The sequence below is a fragment of the Oryctolagus cuniculus genome, chromosome 5 (genome assembly GCF_051225735.1).
Source record: "Oryctolagus cuniculus isolate XC-2025 breed Fujian yellow rabbit chromosome 5, ASM5122573v1, whole genome shotgun sequence".
In the NCBI taxonomy this organism is placed as follows: Eukaryota; Metazoa; Chordata; class Mammalia; order Lagomorpha; family Leporidae; genus Oryctolagus; species Oryctolagus cuniculus.
Window position 1 is genome coordinate 61,919,520 of NC_142871.1, and position 16,138 is coordinate 61,935,657.

Below are 16,138 nucleotides of genomic sequence, written 5' to 3' on the forward strand. Positions count from 1 at the left end.
ATACCGAATGTGCTGGAGTACACGTTGCATTTTCTTATTCTCAGAAAAAGTTACAAGGAGCTATTTGCTTATTATTATTATTATTATTATTATTTGACAGGCAGAGTGGACAGTGAGAGAGAGAGACAGAGAGAAAGGTCTTCCTTTTGCCGTTGGTTCACCCTCCAATGGCCGCTGCAGCTGGTGTGCTGTGGCCGGTGCACCGCGCTGATCCGATGGCAGGAGCCAGGTGCTTCTCCTGGTCTCCCATGGGGTGCAGGGCCCAATACTTGGGCCATCCTCCACTGCACTCCCTGGCCACAGCAGAGAGCTGGCCTGGAAGAGGGGCAACCAGGAAACAATCCGGTGCCCCAACCGGGACTAGAACCCAGTGTGCCGGCGCCGCAAGGCGGAGGATTAGCCTAGTGAGCTGCGGTGCCGGCAACAAAGAGCTATTTTCAATATGGATCTGTACATCCTGGGCCTTATGCTTATGATGGGAATGATTATTTCTTCTATCATCTTTCTCATGAAGGTGCACCCCACTTGAAGGAGAACTGACAGAATGCACGTCTGAAGTTAGAGCGCTGAGATGGGAAGGGTTCGTTCTTTGCTTAATGGGAGCCCCTCATGCTTTAAAATACTAAGTCCCCTCCCCCAGGCTGTTCAGCAATTTGCAGCTCTTACGTTCACAAGGAACTTCTTAGACAAAGAAAACACAAAAACAAAAACAAAACAAAACAAAACAAACAAAAAAACCTGAAATCAAGTTTTCAAAGGCAAATTCAAAATAACTCTCTCATACCTGCTGTGTTTTTATTTCCATTTCTGAGGCCCCTTGAGGGGGAAATATTGACTGACAATTTACAGTAAGTCCCTCAAATTCATCTTCTTTTCCCATCTTCCTAGCTATGGCCTTCATGCTGGGGTACAGAATGTCGGTCCTATTAAAGAAGAGAGAAAGAGATCAGCCAATGTTGTTTCTGTCTGCTGATGCTCTGACAGGTATTTTCATTGGCTTTCTGTTTCCTGTCATGGGTGGACCCCCAGCCTCTTCAGCACCCCACACTCACATCTCAGTCCTACAAGGTAGCCAAGATTCACTTCCAAGTCTTCTCCCATTGGAATGTCTAATTCGGGTCCTCCTCCTTCCAAATATTGCCACGCCTTCTCATTCCCTACTCACCAGGACCACTGGCTAGGACACCGTCAGGAGACAGACAATTCTGACTATGTCTGAGGGGACCCTTCCGAGCTCAGTAAGGTCCCGGCTGGTGAGTTTGGGGACAGGCACAGGGCAGAAGCCATGTGACCTTCCCCTGAGCCAGGTCATCCCCAGCCAAGGCCTGCAGCTGATTGCCCACCATCCCGCCAACCCCAGGCCTCCTGCTACATGTGCTGTGTTCAGCCTCTGGCTGCAATGCCTGAAGCTCTCACCGACTCAGTACCTGAGTCTACCGGGCCCAGCGAGTGAGGAGCTACAGCAGCAGCAGCAGCCCTCTACCCAGTGTTCGGGGACCTGTGAGCAGCACTGTGGGGTCATGTCATCCACACAAGCTCCTGGGGACAGGTGAAGGACAGGCAGTGCAGCACAAGGGATCCAGCTCTGTCCCTGGGTTAACCCAGCCCGGCTCTCCCCTTACAGCACTGTCCACAGAGAAGGAAGCTGATTGCCACTGGGGTGCACTTGGGGCGGGGCGCACCAAGATCCATGGGCCAAACCTGCCCGGGATCAAGGGGGCCTGCATCCGCCAACCCCGAGGTTCTGCTCCCTGGGGAGAGTTTCCGCCTGGGCGACACTTACTGGTAGAGCTCCGAGAGTTGTTTGTGGGCAGACACGGAGTCGACGTCCCGGCCTCGCAGCTTGAGTTGGCCCCAGTGCTCCTTCAGCGCTTCCAGCTGCTTCCACGCCATCAGAAACGATCTCAGCAAAGCCAGGGACGCGAGGACATCGCGTGGGCCCTCCAGCAGCGGGGCGGTCTTGGTGCTGCTTGGGAACCGACTTCTGGATCCTGCTCCTCCGGACTGAGTTGGCTGAAAGCATTGCAGAAGTCCATGTTTATTGACCTTGGATGACACAGGATAATTTTTACGTGCAGCTCCTGCAAAATCAAGTCCAGGAGGATGAATTCTCTCCCCAGAACGATGGTTTACAGGCCTGCAGCACACGTAGAGCTGAGTGGGGTTGCGCATCCTGAACAGGCAGTGCATGCAAAGGAGAGAAGTGTCTCAGTTGCAGCTTTCTGCATGGATCTTGATCCATTTGTTTTAAAAAAAAAATTTATTTATTTGAAAGGCAGAGTGATGGGGTAGGGGGTGGAGGGGGGTGGACACACAGAGAGAGATCACCCATCCCAAATGGCCACAACAGCCAGAGCCAGGCCAGACCCAAGCCAGAAGCCAGGGATTCCCTCTGGGTCTCCCACATGGGTGCCAGGGACCCAAGTACCTGGGCCATGTTCTGCTGCCTCCCCGGGTGCATTAGCAGGGAGCTCATCAGAGTGAGGAGCAGCCAGGGCTAGAACCAGCACTCCACTATGAGATGCCCGTGTTGCAGGAGGTGGCCTAACCTGCCGTACCACGACGCAGGCCCCTTGGCCCCTCCATTTTTTAAACTTTCCTCCTTGCATACTATGTCATATCTACCTTTGAAAAAATCCAGGCTTTGCGGGAGGGTGTCGCGGCCCAGCCAGTTAAATGGTGTTAGACGCTTGCATCTCCTATCAGAAGGCTGGTTCAAGTCCCAGCTACTCTGAGGGAGACGCACATGCAGTTCCCAGCTCCTGGCTTCTGCCTGGTCTGTACGCTGCTTTTGCAGCCATTCGGGGAGTTGCAGGAGCAGACAGAAGAGCAGTCTCTCTCTTTCTCCCCCTCCGCCTCCCCCTTCTCTGTCTGCCTTTGAAAACATACATTTATACATACGCATCTTAAACAATATTTTAAAAACTCAGCCTTCAGGATCTACATTCTCCAAAAGCGCTCTTCAATACACTTGAGTTGAGGTTCCCATCAGAGTAGGGCTCTAACATAAATTCTCATGGGGAGTTTACCCATCTTATGGGTGAAAAATAAGAAATCTAAGTTTTTCCTATCTCTGTTATTCCTGTTGTCTTTTAGACTGGGCACAGAACATCTGTCTTAATTTGAATTGATTGTTCAACAGGCAACTTTGCTTTACAACTTGCGGTTTGTTCATTGATGCTTTCCTTAAACAAGTATTTGCCGAGGGGTTGCTATGAGCCCTGGAGGATGTGGAGGGAACGAGGTTTCAGGTCCCTGCCCTCGAGGAGTCAGGGGCTCGAGTGGCAGGGTCCCCAGGTGAGTGACAGTCAAAATGGGGACCTGCATCTACTCACTCAGCTGATTGCACTGTCTGCACAGGAGACCAGCATGGTCTCAGAGAACATCCAGGGGACCGTGCCTTAGGCACTCATGCTTCCTGGCTAAAACAGGAACAACCTGGTGTAATTAGATCCCAGTTCTGCTATAACCATATCCAGAGAAACGTGTGGCTGCCTGCCGGAGCGTTGGTCAACGTCCAAGGAGGAGGTGGCAAGCAGGACCCAGGGGACAGTGAGCTGCACACCGCTGACCCCCCCACCCCACCCCGCAGCTTGGCTAGTTCGTAGATTTCCAAATTTTACTCCATGCTTCGAATGCTTTCATTAAACGAAACTGCAGGCAGTGGGTCCAAGGATCCGACAGACCAAGGTCCAGCACAGGACGTGGGGTGGGGTCCTCAAGGCCGCATCCCTGGCCCCTTTTGTACAAGGGGCGCTGTAATGCCTTGAGGAGTCCAGGGCTCCTCGAGACATACTTTTAAAGGACCTGAGCTAGCCCAGCACCTTCCCTTTGGCATTTTGGGGACTGAAGTCTAGAGTGACAATCGGAGTTGTGGCACAGCTGGGCGAGGCACCCAGGAATCCTAACTCGCGGGGGCAGTATAAACTGCAGGACTTCCTGTTGTTTATGAATGGTTAAATACCTCTAAAGAAACACACAGCATAAAATAAAGCTAATTATACTAGAAATAAGGTTAGTAGAAAATTACTTGTTAACGTGTTCATATTGAGAAGTCTTGGGCCGGCACCACGGCTCACTAGGATAATTCTCCGCCTGCGGCGCCGGCACCCCGGGTCCTAGTCCCAGTTGGGGTGCCATTTCTGTCCTGGCTGCTCCCCTTCCAGTCCAGCTCTCTGCTGTGGCCTGAGAAGGCAGTGGAGGATGGCCCAAGTGCTTGGGCTCTGCATCAGCATGGGAGACCAGCACCTGGCTCCTGGCTTCAGATTGGCGTAGTGTGCCGGCCGTAGTGGCCATTTGGGAAGGAAGACCTTTCTCTTTCTGTCTAACTCTACTTGTAAAAAAAAAAAAAAAAAAAAAAAAGAGAGAGAGAGAGAGAGAGAGAGAGAAAGGTAGGTAGAAATACCTACGTGCTATGAAGGATGGGAGAAGGAACAGGTTTAAGAATAGGTGGAAGAGGGCAGTGTGTCTGGAAAAGATGGTCTTCTATCAGAAATTGGCCAAAAAGCAGCAAAGCGAGGAACCAAAACCCCAACATGCTTCTTCTTCTTCTTCTTCTTTTTTTTTTTTTTTTTGACAGGCAGAGTGGACAGTGAGAGAGAGAGACAGAGAGAAAGGTCTTCCTTTGCCGTTGGTTCACCCTCCAATGGCCGCCGTGGCCGGTGCTCTGTGGCCGGCGCACCGCGCTGATCTGATGGCAGGAGCCAGGTACTTATCCTGGTCTCCCATGGGATGCAGGGCCCGAGCACTTGGGCCATCCTCCACTGTACTCCCTGGCCACAGCAGAGAGCTGGCCTGGAAGAGGGGCAACTGGGACAGAATCCGGCGCCACGACCGGGACTAGAACCCGGTGTGCCGGCGCCGCAAGGTGGAGGATTAGCCTATTGAGCCACGGCGCCGGCCCCAACATGCTTCTTGACTTGGCACTGCTTGTCTGCACTGAGTTTTGCGAGTGATCCCTCTGGCTGGGTCATCAAAATCTGCTGTGGAATTTGGGCGGCACACGCGATCGCTCTTCTTTTCCCACTGAGTGGCCTAAGGTAGACTGGCGATTCCGTTTTAGCCGAAATTAAAGAGAAATCTATGAGAGGCTCTGGAGAAGAGTTTCCTCCTTGGGGAGAAGACAGAGCCCCTCAAGGAAAAAGCATTTTTGCTCCTGTTTAGATCTTACGAGGGTGCAGGAAACGTTCTGCTGACAACCCAGACCTGAGCTTAAGTCCTTGAGGTGGCCGGAGAACTGCCACCTTCTAGAATTCCTGGGTGGAAGGTTAATGCCTTCGCCAGATGAAGTCACGGCTACTGGGGTAGCCTGTTACTCCAGGGCAGCAGGAGCGCTGTGGCAATCAGCAAGGAGTTTGGCTCAAAGGTGGGGGACCAGAACACAAGTCCTGAAGGCTGAGATGGAAAGGATAAGCGCGAGCAGCTCGGGGGAAGAGGGAGAGCGTGCGGGCGAGGCGAGTTCTCCACCAGAGGAACCAGCTCGCATGCAGAGAGCGCGGGTATTGGGAAACTGAAAGAAGGTGGGTACAGAAATATAACTGGCACAGACCAAGACAAGAGGTAGGGTTCTAGGGTTTGGACTTTATTCTTGGGGCATTTGGAAGCCGTTGAAGGGTTGTATGGAAGGAAATGACATAATTACCCTTGCACTGCGAATGATCACCTTGGTGAACGGACTGCAGGAGGCAAGAATGAATGTATGGAATCCGACAGAGGTTATGATCAGAGCCCAGCTACGGGGGAGGATGATGGTTTAGCCTGGTGGTGGGGAAGGTGAGATAGGATGGAGAAAGCAGGCAAATTCGAGCGATATTAAAATAATATAAATAAATAGAAATATTGTAAGTGGGAGTTTCAGAGGGGTAAGCCCACAGGAGGGAGTGCATGCCTGGGCGTCCAGGGCTAGTTGAGTGACGAGGACAGCTCAGGCCGGAGCTGCTCACCTGGGGCCTTTACGACTCCCTTCTGGCTCTTTGAACTGCCAGGGGGAAGGTGTGACTCACACGGAGAGCACCTGGTTGGAGTACTGCTTTTACCGGACTCCCATAATCTTTGTGAGAAGAAATGGATAGACCGCTGGTCCTGGGACTTCTTGTGAAAGAAAGCGTTTGGGTGTGGCTCTCACAGGAAGCCCTGCCTCATTGTTGCTCCCCTATGGTAGTAGCACAGCCCTGGGACCCACTTGGAAAATGTAGGTCCCTAATGCATCTCCCAAGTGGGAATGACCTTCAGGGCAGCACAGCCCTGGCTGAGTAGCTCCACTGCTTGAGCTAAGACAAGAACACCTGTGTACTTTGCCAAGCCAGGAATACCTGTGGATTTTTGTCCGGGGTGGCTTGCCGTCCAGGGGGAGCCCCTGTGCTCACAGGATCACTGCGCAGAAGCACGTCTTCCAGGAGCAGTTGCACGGCCACCAGCTCTCCATGAGCCACCTTGCGGTCACGGTCACTCAGCCCACAGAGGCACAGCTGGAAGAACCGACACCAATGCTCACTCGAAGACTTCTCTGCATCCTTTATACACGGTTCTGGGCGAGCAAACTCAGAGTGACTGCTCACAAGCCCCACTGTCTCCTCTCAGAGAACCCGTAAAAGGAAGAATAACATTTCCCACCAAAAGTCCCTCTTGTGCCTGGCAGGCTTCAGGCTCTGTGGGGAAGAGCTGTTTCCTACCCTTGTGGCAGATCTGTAGTGAGCTCATAGTGTGGTGTCAATTTTCCTTTAAAAGTGCAGATACGGTGCACGGTGCTGTGGCCTAGCAGGCAGAGCTGCCACCCACGACACTGACATCCCATAGGTGCTCGTTTGAGTCCTGGCTGCTCCACTTCCTATCCAGCACCTGCTAATGGCCTGGGAAAAGCAGCAGAGGGTGGCCCAAGTGTTTGGAGCCCTGCACCCATGTGGGAGACTCAGAAGGAACTCCTGGCTTCGGCCTGGCCCATCGCTGGCTGTTGTGGCTAACTGGGGAATGAATAGAGGATGCTAGATTCTCTCTCTCTCTCTCTGTGTCTCTCTCTAACTCTTTCAAAGTAAATAAATGTGTAGACATAAACATATTCATGCTCAGGAAAAAATACTAAAAAACAATACCCAAAATGTGATCTGATTGTCTCTTAGTGGTAGAACTATGATTTTTTAAAACAATTCTATTTAAAAAAAAAAAAACTATTTATGGGCCAGTGCCATGGCATAGCAGGTAAAGCTGCCACCCTCAGTGCTAGCATCCCATAAGGGCACTGGTTTGAGTCCACTTCCAAGTCAGCTCTCTTCTATGGCCTGGAAAAGCTACAGAAGATGGCCCAAATCCTTGGGCCATTGCACCTGTGTGGGAGACCCAGAAGAAGCTGCTGGCTCCTGGCTTCAGGTCAGCTCAGCTCTGGCCATTGCAGCCATCTAGGGAGTGAACTGGTGGATGAAGACTTCTCTCTCACTCTCTGCCTCTGTCTCTCTGTAACTCTGCCTTTCAAATAAATAAATAAATCTTTTTTAAAAAACTATCTATTTATGGAGAATTTTGAGCATATACCAAAGCAAACAAGTTCCCATCATTGAGCTACAACAAACAACCTAACTCCAGTCCTATCCCCATTCCCACCTCCATATTTTTGGAAGCAAATTTATGGTTGATTTTCACACCATTCTTGACATTTTTCTATACTTTCTATTTTTATAATTAAGAACACAATATTTACTTAACCAATCAGAGGAAAACACATGATAATTAGAAAAGAAAGCTAATAATTCAAAAAGAATTAAAGGAGCTGGTATTGAGGCAGGGCAGGTTAAGCCACCACCCGTGATGTTGGCATCTCATGTGAACACCGGTTCAAGTCCTGGTAGCTCCAGCTCCAATCCAGCTCCCCGCTAATGATCCCGGAAAGCAGCATAAGATGGCCCCAAGTGCTTGGGCCACTGCTACACACATGGGAGACCCAGATGCAGTCCCAGGCTCCTGGCTTTGGCTTGGTCCAGCTCTAGCTGTGTGGGCATTTGAGGAGTGAACCAGTGGATAGAAGATCGATGGATTAATTGATCTATCATTTATTTATCTATTCCGCTCTCTCTCTCTTTCTCTTTCTCTCTCTCTCTTGTCACTCTTTCAGCTAAATAAATAAAACTTGAAAGAGAGACGTTCCTTTCCTACCACTGCTGGTGGACGGTCAGGAGCCACACACCTCTGAGCTGCCGGCCTGGAGGTTGCTCCAGGAGGCCCGAGGTGACTGGAGACGGATGACCTCCCTGCCAGTGGGATCACTACTGCCAAGGAGCTACAGCTGAAACCAAGACTCACACCGGCTGAGACCGCACACTGTTGTTGAAAGAGGCATGACTCACCGTGCGACCTCAGGTCTGCAGCTCCCTCAGCAAACACCCTGACTGGCTGACACACCACTCACCACTGGCAGGGGTGTGGAGGGTGTGGCCGTGGGCCCCTGCTGTGCAGCCTGCATTCAGCTCTCTGCTCACCTGCATACCGTGCTCCAGGCTGTCCGGGCTGCTGCTCATAGCGGGAAACAGTCCTCCGTCCTCCAACAGCGCTCTCCACGGGAACAGCAGAGACGCCTAAAGAACCAAATGCGCGTGCTCATGTCCACTTGCAACAGACCTTTGTGTAGGAACAGGATGTCTGGTCGGCACTGCCCAAAGCCGACTGTTGGACAAGTTCTTTGTTATTTGGAAATAATACTATAGGATAGTATTAATAGATAGGACAGGAGAGAGAGTAACAACCCATATGTAAAGGCTTTTCTATTCTCTCTCTCTCTCTCTCTCTCTTTTTTTTTTTTTTTTTTTTTTTTTACAGGCAGAGTGGACAGTGAGAGAGAGAGACAGAGAGAAAGTCTTCCTTTGCCGTTGGTTCACCCTCTAATGGCCACCGTGGCTGGCGCACCGGGCTGATCCGAAGCCAGGAACCAGGTGCCTCTCCTGGTCTCCCATGTGGGTGCAGGGCCCAAGGACTTGGGCCATCCTCCACTGCATTCCCTGGCCACAGCAGAGAGCTGGCCTGGAAGAGGGGCAACCGGGACAGAATCTGGCGCCCCGACCCGGACTAGAACCCGGTGTGCCGGTGCCACAGGCGGAGGATTAGCCTATTGAGCCGCAGAGCCGGCTGTAAAGGCTTTTTAAAGCAACAGTGACACTCAGAACACTTAAGGTTTCTGGGTAAGGAGTCAGCCCTGTGTTCAGAAGTTCCACAGTGTCACATTGATGGGACATATTTATAAACAGCCAGAGTAAGCTTACTTGAATGCTGTCTAGATTAGGAACTTCAAAAGTTGTCCTCCACCACCACTGTGCCCCAACCCACACAACATCCCGACTCACTACATGTGGGCCTCTGTCTTCTCCACGTTCCTGTCCAATAACCAAGGCTATTGGCCCCCTATCCTCTGTGGTACTATATGCTGCCCTGGATCTGGCGGGCCTGCCTATATGATCCCATTCTACACTTCCAGACCTGGAGCTGGAGTTGATTTTGGTAGCAAGGAGCTAGAACACCAGCACCAACCTCATCCAAGGCAAAGCCCAAAGGCAGCGGCAGCAGGTGCAATAGTGGCAGCAGGTGCAATAGTTCCAGTTCAAGGCCTATATGCTGGGTCCCAAGGACAGTCAGAGCTTGGGTCAAGAATCACTCTGTAGCTATGGAACGTGTAAAGATGGGACTGGCAGGGCCGGTGCTGTGGCGCAGCAGGTGAAGCTGCCACCTGCAGTGCTGGTATCCTCTGTGGGTGCCTGTTCAAGACCCGGCTGTTCCATTTCTGATCTAGCTCTCTGCTGTGGCCTGGGAAAGCAGTACAAGAAGGCCCAAGTCCCTGGGCCCCTGCACCACCGTGGGAGACCTGGAGGAAGCTCCTGGCTCCTGGCTTTGGATTGGCACAGCTCCGGCCATTGTGGCCAACTGGGGAGTGAACCAGTGATGGAAGACCTCTTTCACCACCTCTACCTCTCCTCTCTCCGTGTAACTCTAACTTTCAAATAAATAAATAAATCTTTTTTTTTTTTTTTTAAAGATGGGGCTGCCTTGGGGTTGATGCTGGTGCCAGCTGGCTTAGCTGGGTAACATCAGAACATTAAGTTAGAGATTTTGGAGTCAGAGGACCTGGGCTTGAGATGTAGCTTTAAAGAGATGTCTGCAGATTCTTTGATACTCGTCCCCTTAGCACCTTCATATGAGCTAGACAGAGTGATACGGTTCTAATGAAGAGAATATGGCAGAAGTGAGGGGATGGCACGGCTGAAAATACGTGATAAAAAGATTGTGACTTCTGTTCTGAGCTCTCTCTAGAGGGTTTTTTTTTTTTTTTTTTTTTTTGCCCTAGGGGAAAGCCATGAAGTGCTGTGAGGAAGCTCTGTAGACAAGTGCACACGCATGAGCACGGAAGTGGGTCTTCTGACTCCAACCAAGATCCACACGACGAGCCTGCTTGTGGTGGAAGCACAGATCCTCCAGCCAAGCCCTAAGATGACTGCGGCCCTGGCCAACATTTTTGACCACAGTCTTGCAGGAGACCTTGAGCCTGAACCACTCACTCGCAACTATATGAGAGCATGAACGTTTATTGTTTAAACCTGCTAACTTCAGGGGTGATCCGTTCTTTAGCAACAGCTACTGAATACAGTCCGTGACCTGGTGCTGCCAGGATGTTCCAGGACCTTGAACTCTAATTGTGGAAGGCGGCAACGCTGTTCCTTCTCCGGGGAGAGTCCCTAGGCTTACACTTGACAGTGCATGTCGTGGTAACCGGGGCTATTCAACCCTGCTGACCTAATTCATTCATTGTAATTGCCATCATTACTTTTAAATGGAAAAGATTAAGTGCTTGATTTGCTAGCAGCAGTGAGCAGACAAGCAAGTGTCCCATGGTCAGCTTGCTGAGCATTTGCAGACAGGACCCTGGCTGGAAATAAGAGCTGTCCCCACCACCCACCCACCGGGGACCAGGCTGCTCCACGGCGGGAGTGAAGGGAGTCTTCCCTAACTGAGTGTGGAGACCCCTGCAAAATGTCAACGCCATGGACTAAAGCCCCTGCATGCAATGCATCTCTTGTAGGCGTCAGAATACCTCTGCCACACACCTGCAGGCTCCGTGGATCCAGTGGCGGGGGCACACCGAGCTGCGAAGCGAATATGCTCTTCGTGAGACAGCTGCTCAGGGGTGGCAGCCCATGGCACATGCCAGCGGTGACGGATTGGTAGGCACGAACATTTCCAGCTGCCAAAAATGTGTTTCTATCAAAATATGGAGTGGGGGGGGGATTTCAATAACAGTAGTTATTTAAGAGTCTAAAACTCAAAATTTGCTTCATATTTATGGTACCAAAATAACATTTTTAAGAATGTTTTTTTAAGGCGCTAGCACTGTGGCGCAGTGGGGTAAAGCCCTGGCCTGAAGCACTGGCATCTCATAGGAGCACCGGTTCCAGTCCCAGCTGCTCCATTTCCAATCCAGCTCCCTGCTGGTGTGCCTGGAAATGCAGCAGAGGATGACCCCAGTCCTTGGGCCCCTGCACCCACGTGGGAGACCTGGAAGAAGCTCCGGGTTCGGATCGGCTCAGCTCCAGCCGTTGCAACCACTTGGGGAGTGAACCAGCAGATGGAAGATCTCTCTCTCTCTCTCTCTCTCTGTTTCTACCTCTCTCTGTAACTCTGTCTTTCCAATAAATAAAATAAATCTTTGAGCCGGCGCCGCGGCTCACTAGGCTAATCCTCCGCCTAGCGGCGCCGGCACACCGGGTTCTAGTCCCGGTTGGGGCGCCGGATTCTGTCCCGGTTGCCCCTCTTCCAGGCCAGCTCTCTGCTGTGGCCAGGGAGTGCAGTGGAGGATGGCCCAGGTGCTTGGGCCCTGCACCCCATGGGAGACCAGGAAAAGCACCTGGCTCCTGGCTCCTGCCATCGGATCAGCGCGGTGCGCCGGCTGCAGCGCGCCAACCGCGACAGCCATTGGAGGGTGAACCAACGGCAAAGGAAGACCTTTCTCTCTCTCTCTCTCTCACTGTCCACTCTGCCTGTCAAAAAAAAATAAAAAATAAAAAAAAATAAATCTTTAAAAGGGGAGAGGGGAAGATTTCCTTTTAAAAAAGCTTTTTTTTTAAAGGTGCATCTATATATCATTTGCAAGGCAGAGATACAGAGATAGAGGGAGAGAGAGAGAGAGAGAGAGAAAGAGATAACCCATCCACTGGTTCACTCCCCAAATGGCTGCAATGGTCAGGACTAGGCCAGGCGGAAGCCAGGAACTTCATTTGGGTCTCCCACATGGGTGGCAGGGGCCCAAGTACTTGAGCCATCCTCCACTGTTTTCCCAGGTGCATTAGCAGGGAGCTGGATCAGAAGCAGAACAGCCAGGACTCAAACAGCACTCCCACATGGAATGCCAGTGTTGCACGCAGGAGCTTAACCAGCTGTGTCCCAATGCGCCACTTTTGAGATGTTAACAGGTTATTTACTCAGCCGCATCATCCTCCACTCCCCTTTCTTTACACCCTGCCCTTCATTCTCAGGGGCTGATATACCCTAGACCCACAAGGCCCATTAGTGGTAGGGGTGGTAGGAACATTTTTATCTGCAGTGTTCAATATGGTAGCCACTGGTCACTTGTGGCTTCAAGCCCTTGAGATGTCACTACTGTGACTGAGGGTCGAATTTTAAACTTTATTTCATTTAAATTAGTATTAACTTACTACTGAATTAGACAGTGCTGCTGCAGCTCTAGAACAAACATGTCCACTGTTTGTAGAAAGGACTGTTTCAAGACCAACAGCAGAGACAACAGTTCTTGATATAGAAAACCAATTTTAAATTAAAAAATAGCTCAGGTTTTGAGAAAGATTTTTGTTTTGTTTTAAACAAAGTTTTGCTTTGCGTATCAAGAACCACAAACCCTAAAGACTACAGCATTAAATTTATACCATAAGTCAAGGAGAAGAAGGTATGCATGATAAATTAGGGTGATTTTCTTGCCCAAAAGGAAATGAGAGTTTAGCAAGCAAGATTATTTCTAGAGCTTCGTTCTAATGGATGCCTAAGAAAAGATGTTGAGAGAGGATAATTTTGTGGGGTGGAGGGGGTCGGGGGAGATGTTGCAGAACAGAAGGATCCTATTGTCTGGATTCTCTATGGCTGTGGCCTAAGTCACATGTACAGCAAACAACAAAGAGAGCAATTAGCAATGGCTGGGACAGATGTCAACACTGATGGGGAGGAGATGGCCTCCAGAGACCAGCAGACCCTGAAGGTGTGGGAGAAAGACCTGGGGGTGCCTGGTCTTCCACAGTGATTGCCCAGGAAGGGTGCTGAATGGTAGGTCAACCACAAGAAGCCTGGGGTGAACCTGCTAACCCACAGCAGCTCCCCTCTGACGGCCAGGGTGATTTATAATCACCTCCAGAACTACATCACCTTTGAGAAGGACGAAGGGAGGAAGCTGTGACATCAGGTCTAAAACCAAGGCCTGCCTTGACATCTGTCAAAACCACAGAATTGGCACATGGTGGCAACTCCACCAAAGCCAGTTCCTGCTTCCCTGATCTCCTGCAGTTCTTATAGTTTCAGTTTAACCAAAAAAAAAAAAAAAAAAAAAAAAAAAGATAAAGATAAAGAAAAGGACTTTGACCTTTTTTGGGTTTTTGGGGTCTTTTCAGCAAATATGTTTTTTTTTTAAAAAAAGATTTGTTTTATTTATTTGAAAAACAGAGTTACAGAGAAAGGAATAAGACACACACACACACACACACACACAGATATCTTCCATCCTCTGGTTAAATCTCCTAGTGGCCACAATGTCCAGGGCTGGGCCAGGCCAAAGCCCAGAACCTGGAGCTTCATCCAGGTCTCCCACATGTGTGGCAGGGACCCAAGCACTTAGACCATCTTCTGTTGCTTTTCTAGGAGCTTGATTGCAAGTGGAGCAGTCGGGACTCGAACCAGCACTCCTACATGGGATGCTGGCATCACAAGAGGTGGTTTAATCCACAGTGCTACAACGCTGGCTCCCAAGTATGCTTTCCCATCAAGCCTTTAGGAATACTGAAAGTGACCCACATGGGTTGTGACAGCCCACTCAGACGCTCAGCTGGTGATGGCTGGCCGGTGCCTGCTGTGAGTGAGGGGCTAAAGAGCAGAGTTTGCCTGGGCACCCAAGACCCTCTGAGCAGCCAGAGTAGCAAGGGTAGCTTTGGGCCAGTGGCACACTTGCCACCTCCCAGGCCCTCCCTACAGTCAGGTCTCCCCGGCAGCCCACAAAATACTGGAATTCTCCCAAGCACTCTGCCATACTCCTGCTGTGTCACCATCAGTACGCAGGCAGGGGTTCCCAGAGGGCCAGTCCCCTCTGGGGTGAGAAAGGGCCCCTCCCCCACCGCCTCCAGGCCAGCTGGTTCAGCAGTGGGGGCCTGTGCTACCATTCTCCTTGGGAGCAAGGATTCAGTAAAACCTGCAAAGTGGCCCTGAGGCGGCCAGGCCTGGTTCTCTGTTTCTCAAGACGCAGTCGTGAGGCAGGCCATCTGTGTGTCTGCAGAGATCCTCAGCTGGCTGTGAGCACGCTTTAATATCTGCGTGTGTAGACACTTAAACTAGGTGGCATGAAAACAAAAATGAATTCAAACAAACTTCAAAGACTCAGAAGCTCTCTTAAGAGACCTCTTGGTAACTCAGCCTTGCCACCAGGCCTTCTGACAGCTCCCGGATGTCCCTTCAAGTACCCCCGATACCCAAAGCACCTGGAACTTCAACAATCCATTCAGATTAGTGGTATTTTCTTCATTTTAGTTTTATGAGAGAGAGAGAGAGAGAGAGAGAGAGAGAGAGAGAGAGAGAGAAAGTTCCTGCTCTGCTCATTGCATCTTCCTGCTAACACGCACCCTGGGGGGCAGCAGTAGGTGATGACTCAAGTATTTGGGTCCCTGTCACCCGCACGGGAGACCTGGATGGAGTTCCCGGTTCCTGGCTTTGGCCCAGCCTGGCCCTGGATGTTGTGGGCATTTGGGGATGAGGCAGCAAATGGGTGATCTCTCTGTCTCTCTGCCTTTCAAATACATTGAATAATTTTTTAAAATGCAATTAAAATTATTAAACTAAATTGTAACAATGTTCTTTGACATCTTCAGTGCAAATGATGCATTCACTTGGCACTAAAGATATGTGGGATCTTCAAAACATTCATAGAAGCGCATATCATGTAAAAACTATGCATGGATTTCAAGATTTTTTTGGCATTAAAATAAACTTAACTTTTAATTCCATTTTCCATGTACTTTTTAAAAAAAGATTTATTTATTTATTTGAAAATCAGTTAGAGAGAGAGGAAAGGCAGAGAGAGAAGAAAAAGCAGAGAGAGAGAGAGAGAGAGAGAGAAAGAGAGAGTGAGGTCTTCCATCTACTGGTTCACTCCCCAGTTGGCTGCAAAGGCTGGAGCTGTGCTGATACGAAGCCAGAAGCCAGGAGCTTCTTCTGGGTCTCCCACATGGGTGCAGGGGCCCAAGGACTTGAGCCATCTTCTACTGCTTTCCCAGGCCACAGCAGAGAGCTGGATCAGAAGTGGAGCAGTGAGGACTCGAACTGGCACCCATATGGGATGCTGGCACTGCAGGCCATGGCTTTACCTACAGTGCCACAGCACCAGCCCCTTCCATATATTCTTTGAAGTACCACTTAAGTTTAACCCTTAGGCATTTCTTGAATTGGCTAAATAACTCCTGCAGATTGGTGTACCTGGCCAGAGGTGAGTGCTGGGCGCTTGGGGAGTGCAGTTCCAGTCTGAGGACAGCCACCAGTTTCCATCAGGCCCTGGCTAGGGCTGGCCCACAGCAGGTCAACAGGGGCAGAGTGAAACGCTTTGTGCCTGGAAACCTGCATTTCTCTAGCAACCTGAACAGATGTGTGGCTCAGAGAAGCAGGAGCCAGACTGTAGGTGACTCTGCAGGCCGCGGTCCTGTTGTCCTGGAGCCACCTCCTTCCTTCTTCCCCATGCCGCCCCAGCTTTGGGAGCTTCCTGCTGTAATTCCAGGTAAGAGTTCACTTCTTTCTCTGCCACCTCTGGATAAGCTTTCACTGTACAAAGTCCCTGGCTCCACCTTGGAGAGCTCTGGGAAGGGCCTGCGATATGCTGGTTCACTCCCCAAGTGCAATAGTTCCAACTGGG

At 50.6% G+C, this 16,138-nt stretch overlaps 1 protein-coding gene across 6 annotated transcripts in view; it reads right to left on the reverse strand.

The window, feature by feature from the left end:
* Positions 1-16,138, reverse strand: part of LOC100346633 (uncharacterized) — a 209,292-nt gene that overhangs the window by 42,202 nt on the left and 150,952 nt on the right. For 4 of the 6 annotated variants that reach the window (XM_089333835.1, XM_089333837.1, XM_089333834.1 and 1 more), the window contains 5 exons: positions 11,076-11,229; positions 8,466-8,561; positions 6,312-6,467; positions 1,784-2,013; positions 785-923 (listed from right to left, as the gene is read on the reverse strand). In XM_089333835.1, coding sequence (XP_089189961.1) covers positions 785-923; positions 1,784-2,013; positions 6,312-6,467; positions 8,466-8,561; positions 11,076-11,229 — 775 coding nt within the window. The remainder of the gene's footprint in view (positions 1-784; positions 924-1,783; positions 2,014-6,311; positions 6,468-8,465; positions 8,562-11,075; positions 11,230-16,138) is intronic. The other 2 variants (XR_016234560.1, XM_089333836.1) reach the window with 2 other exon arrangements.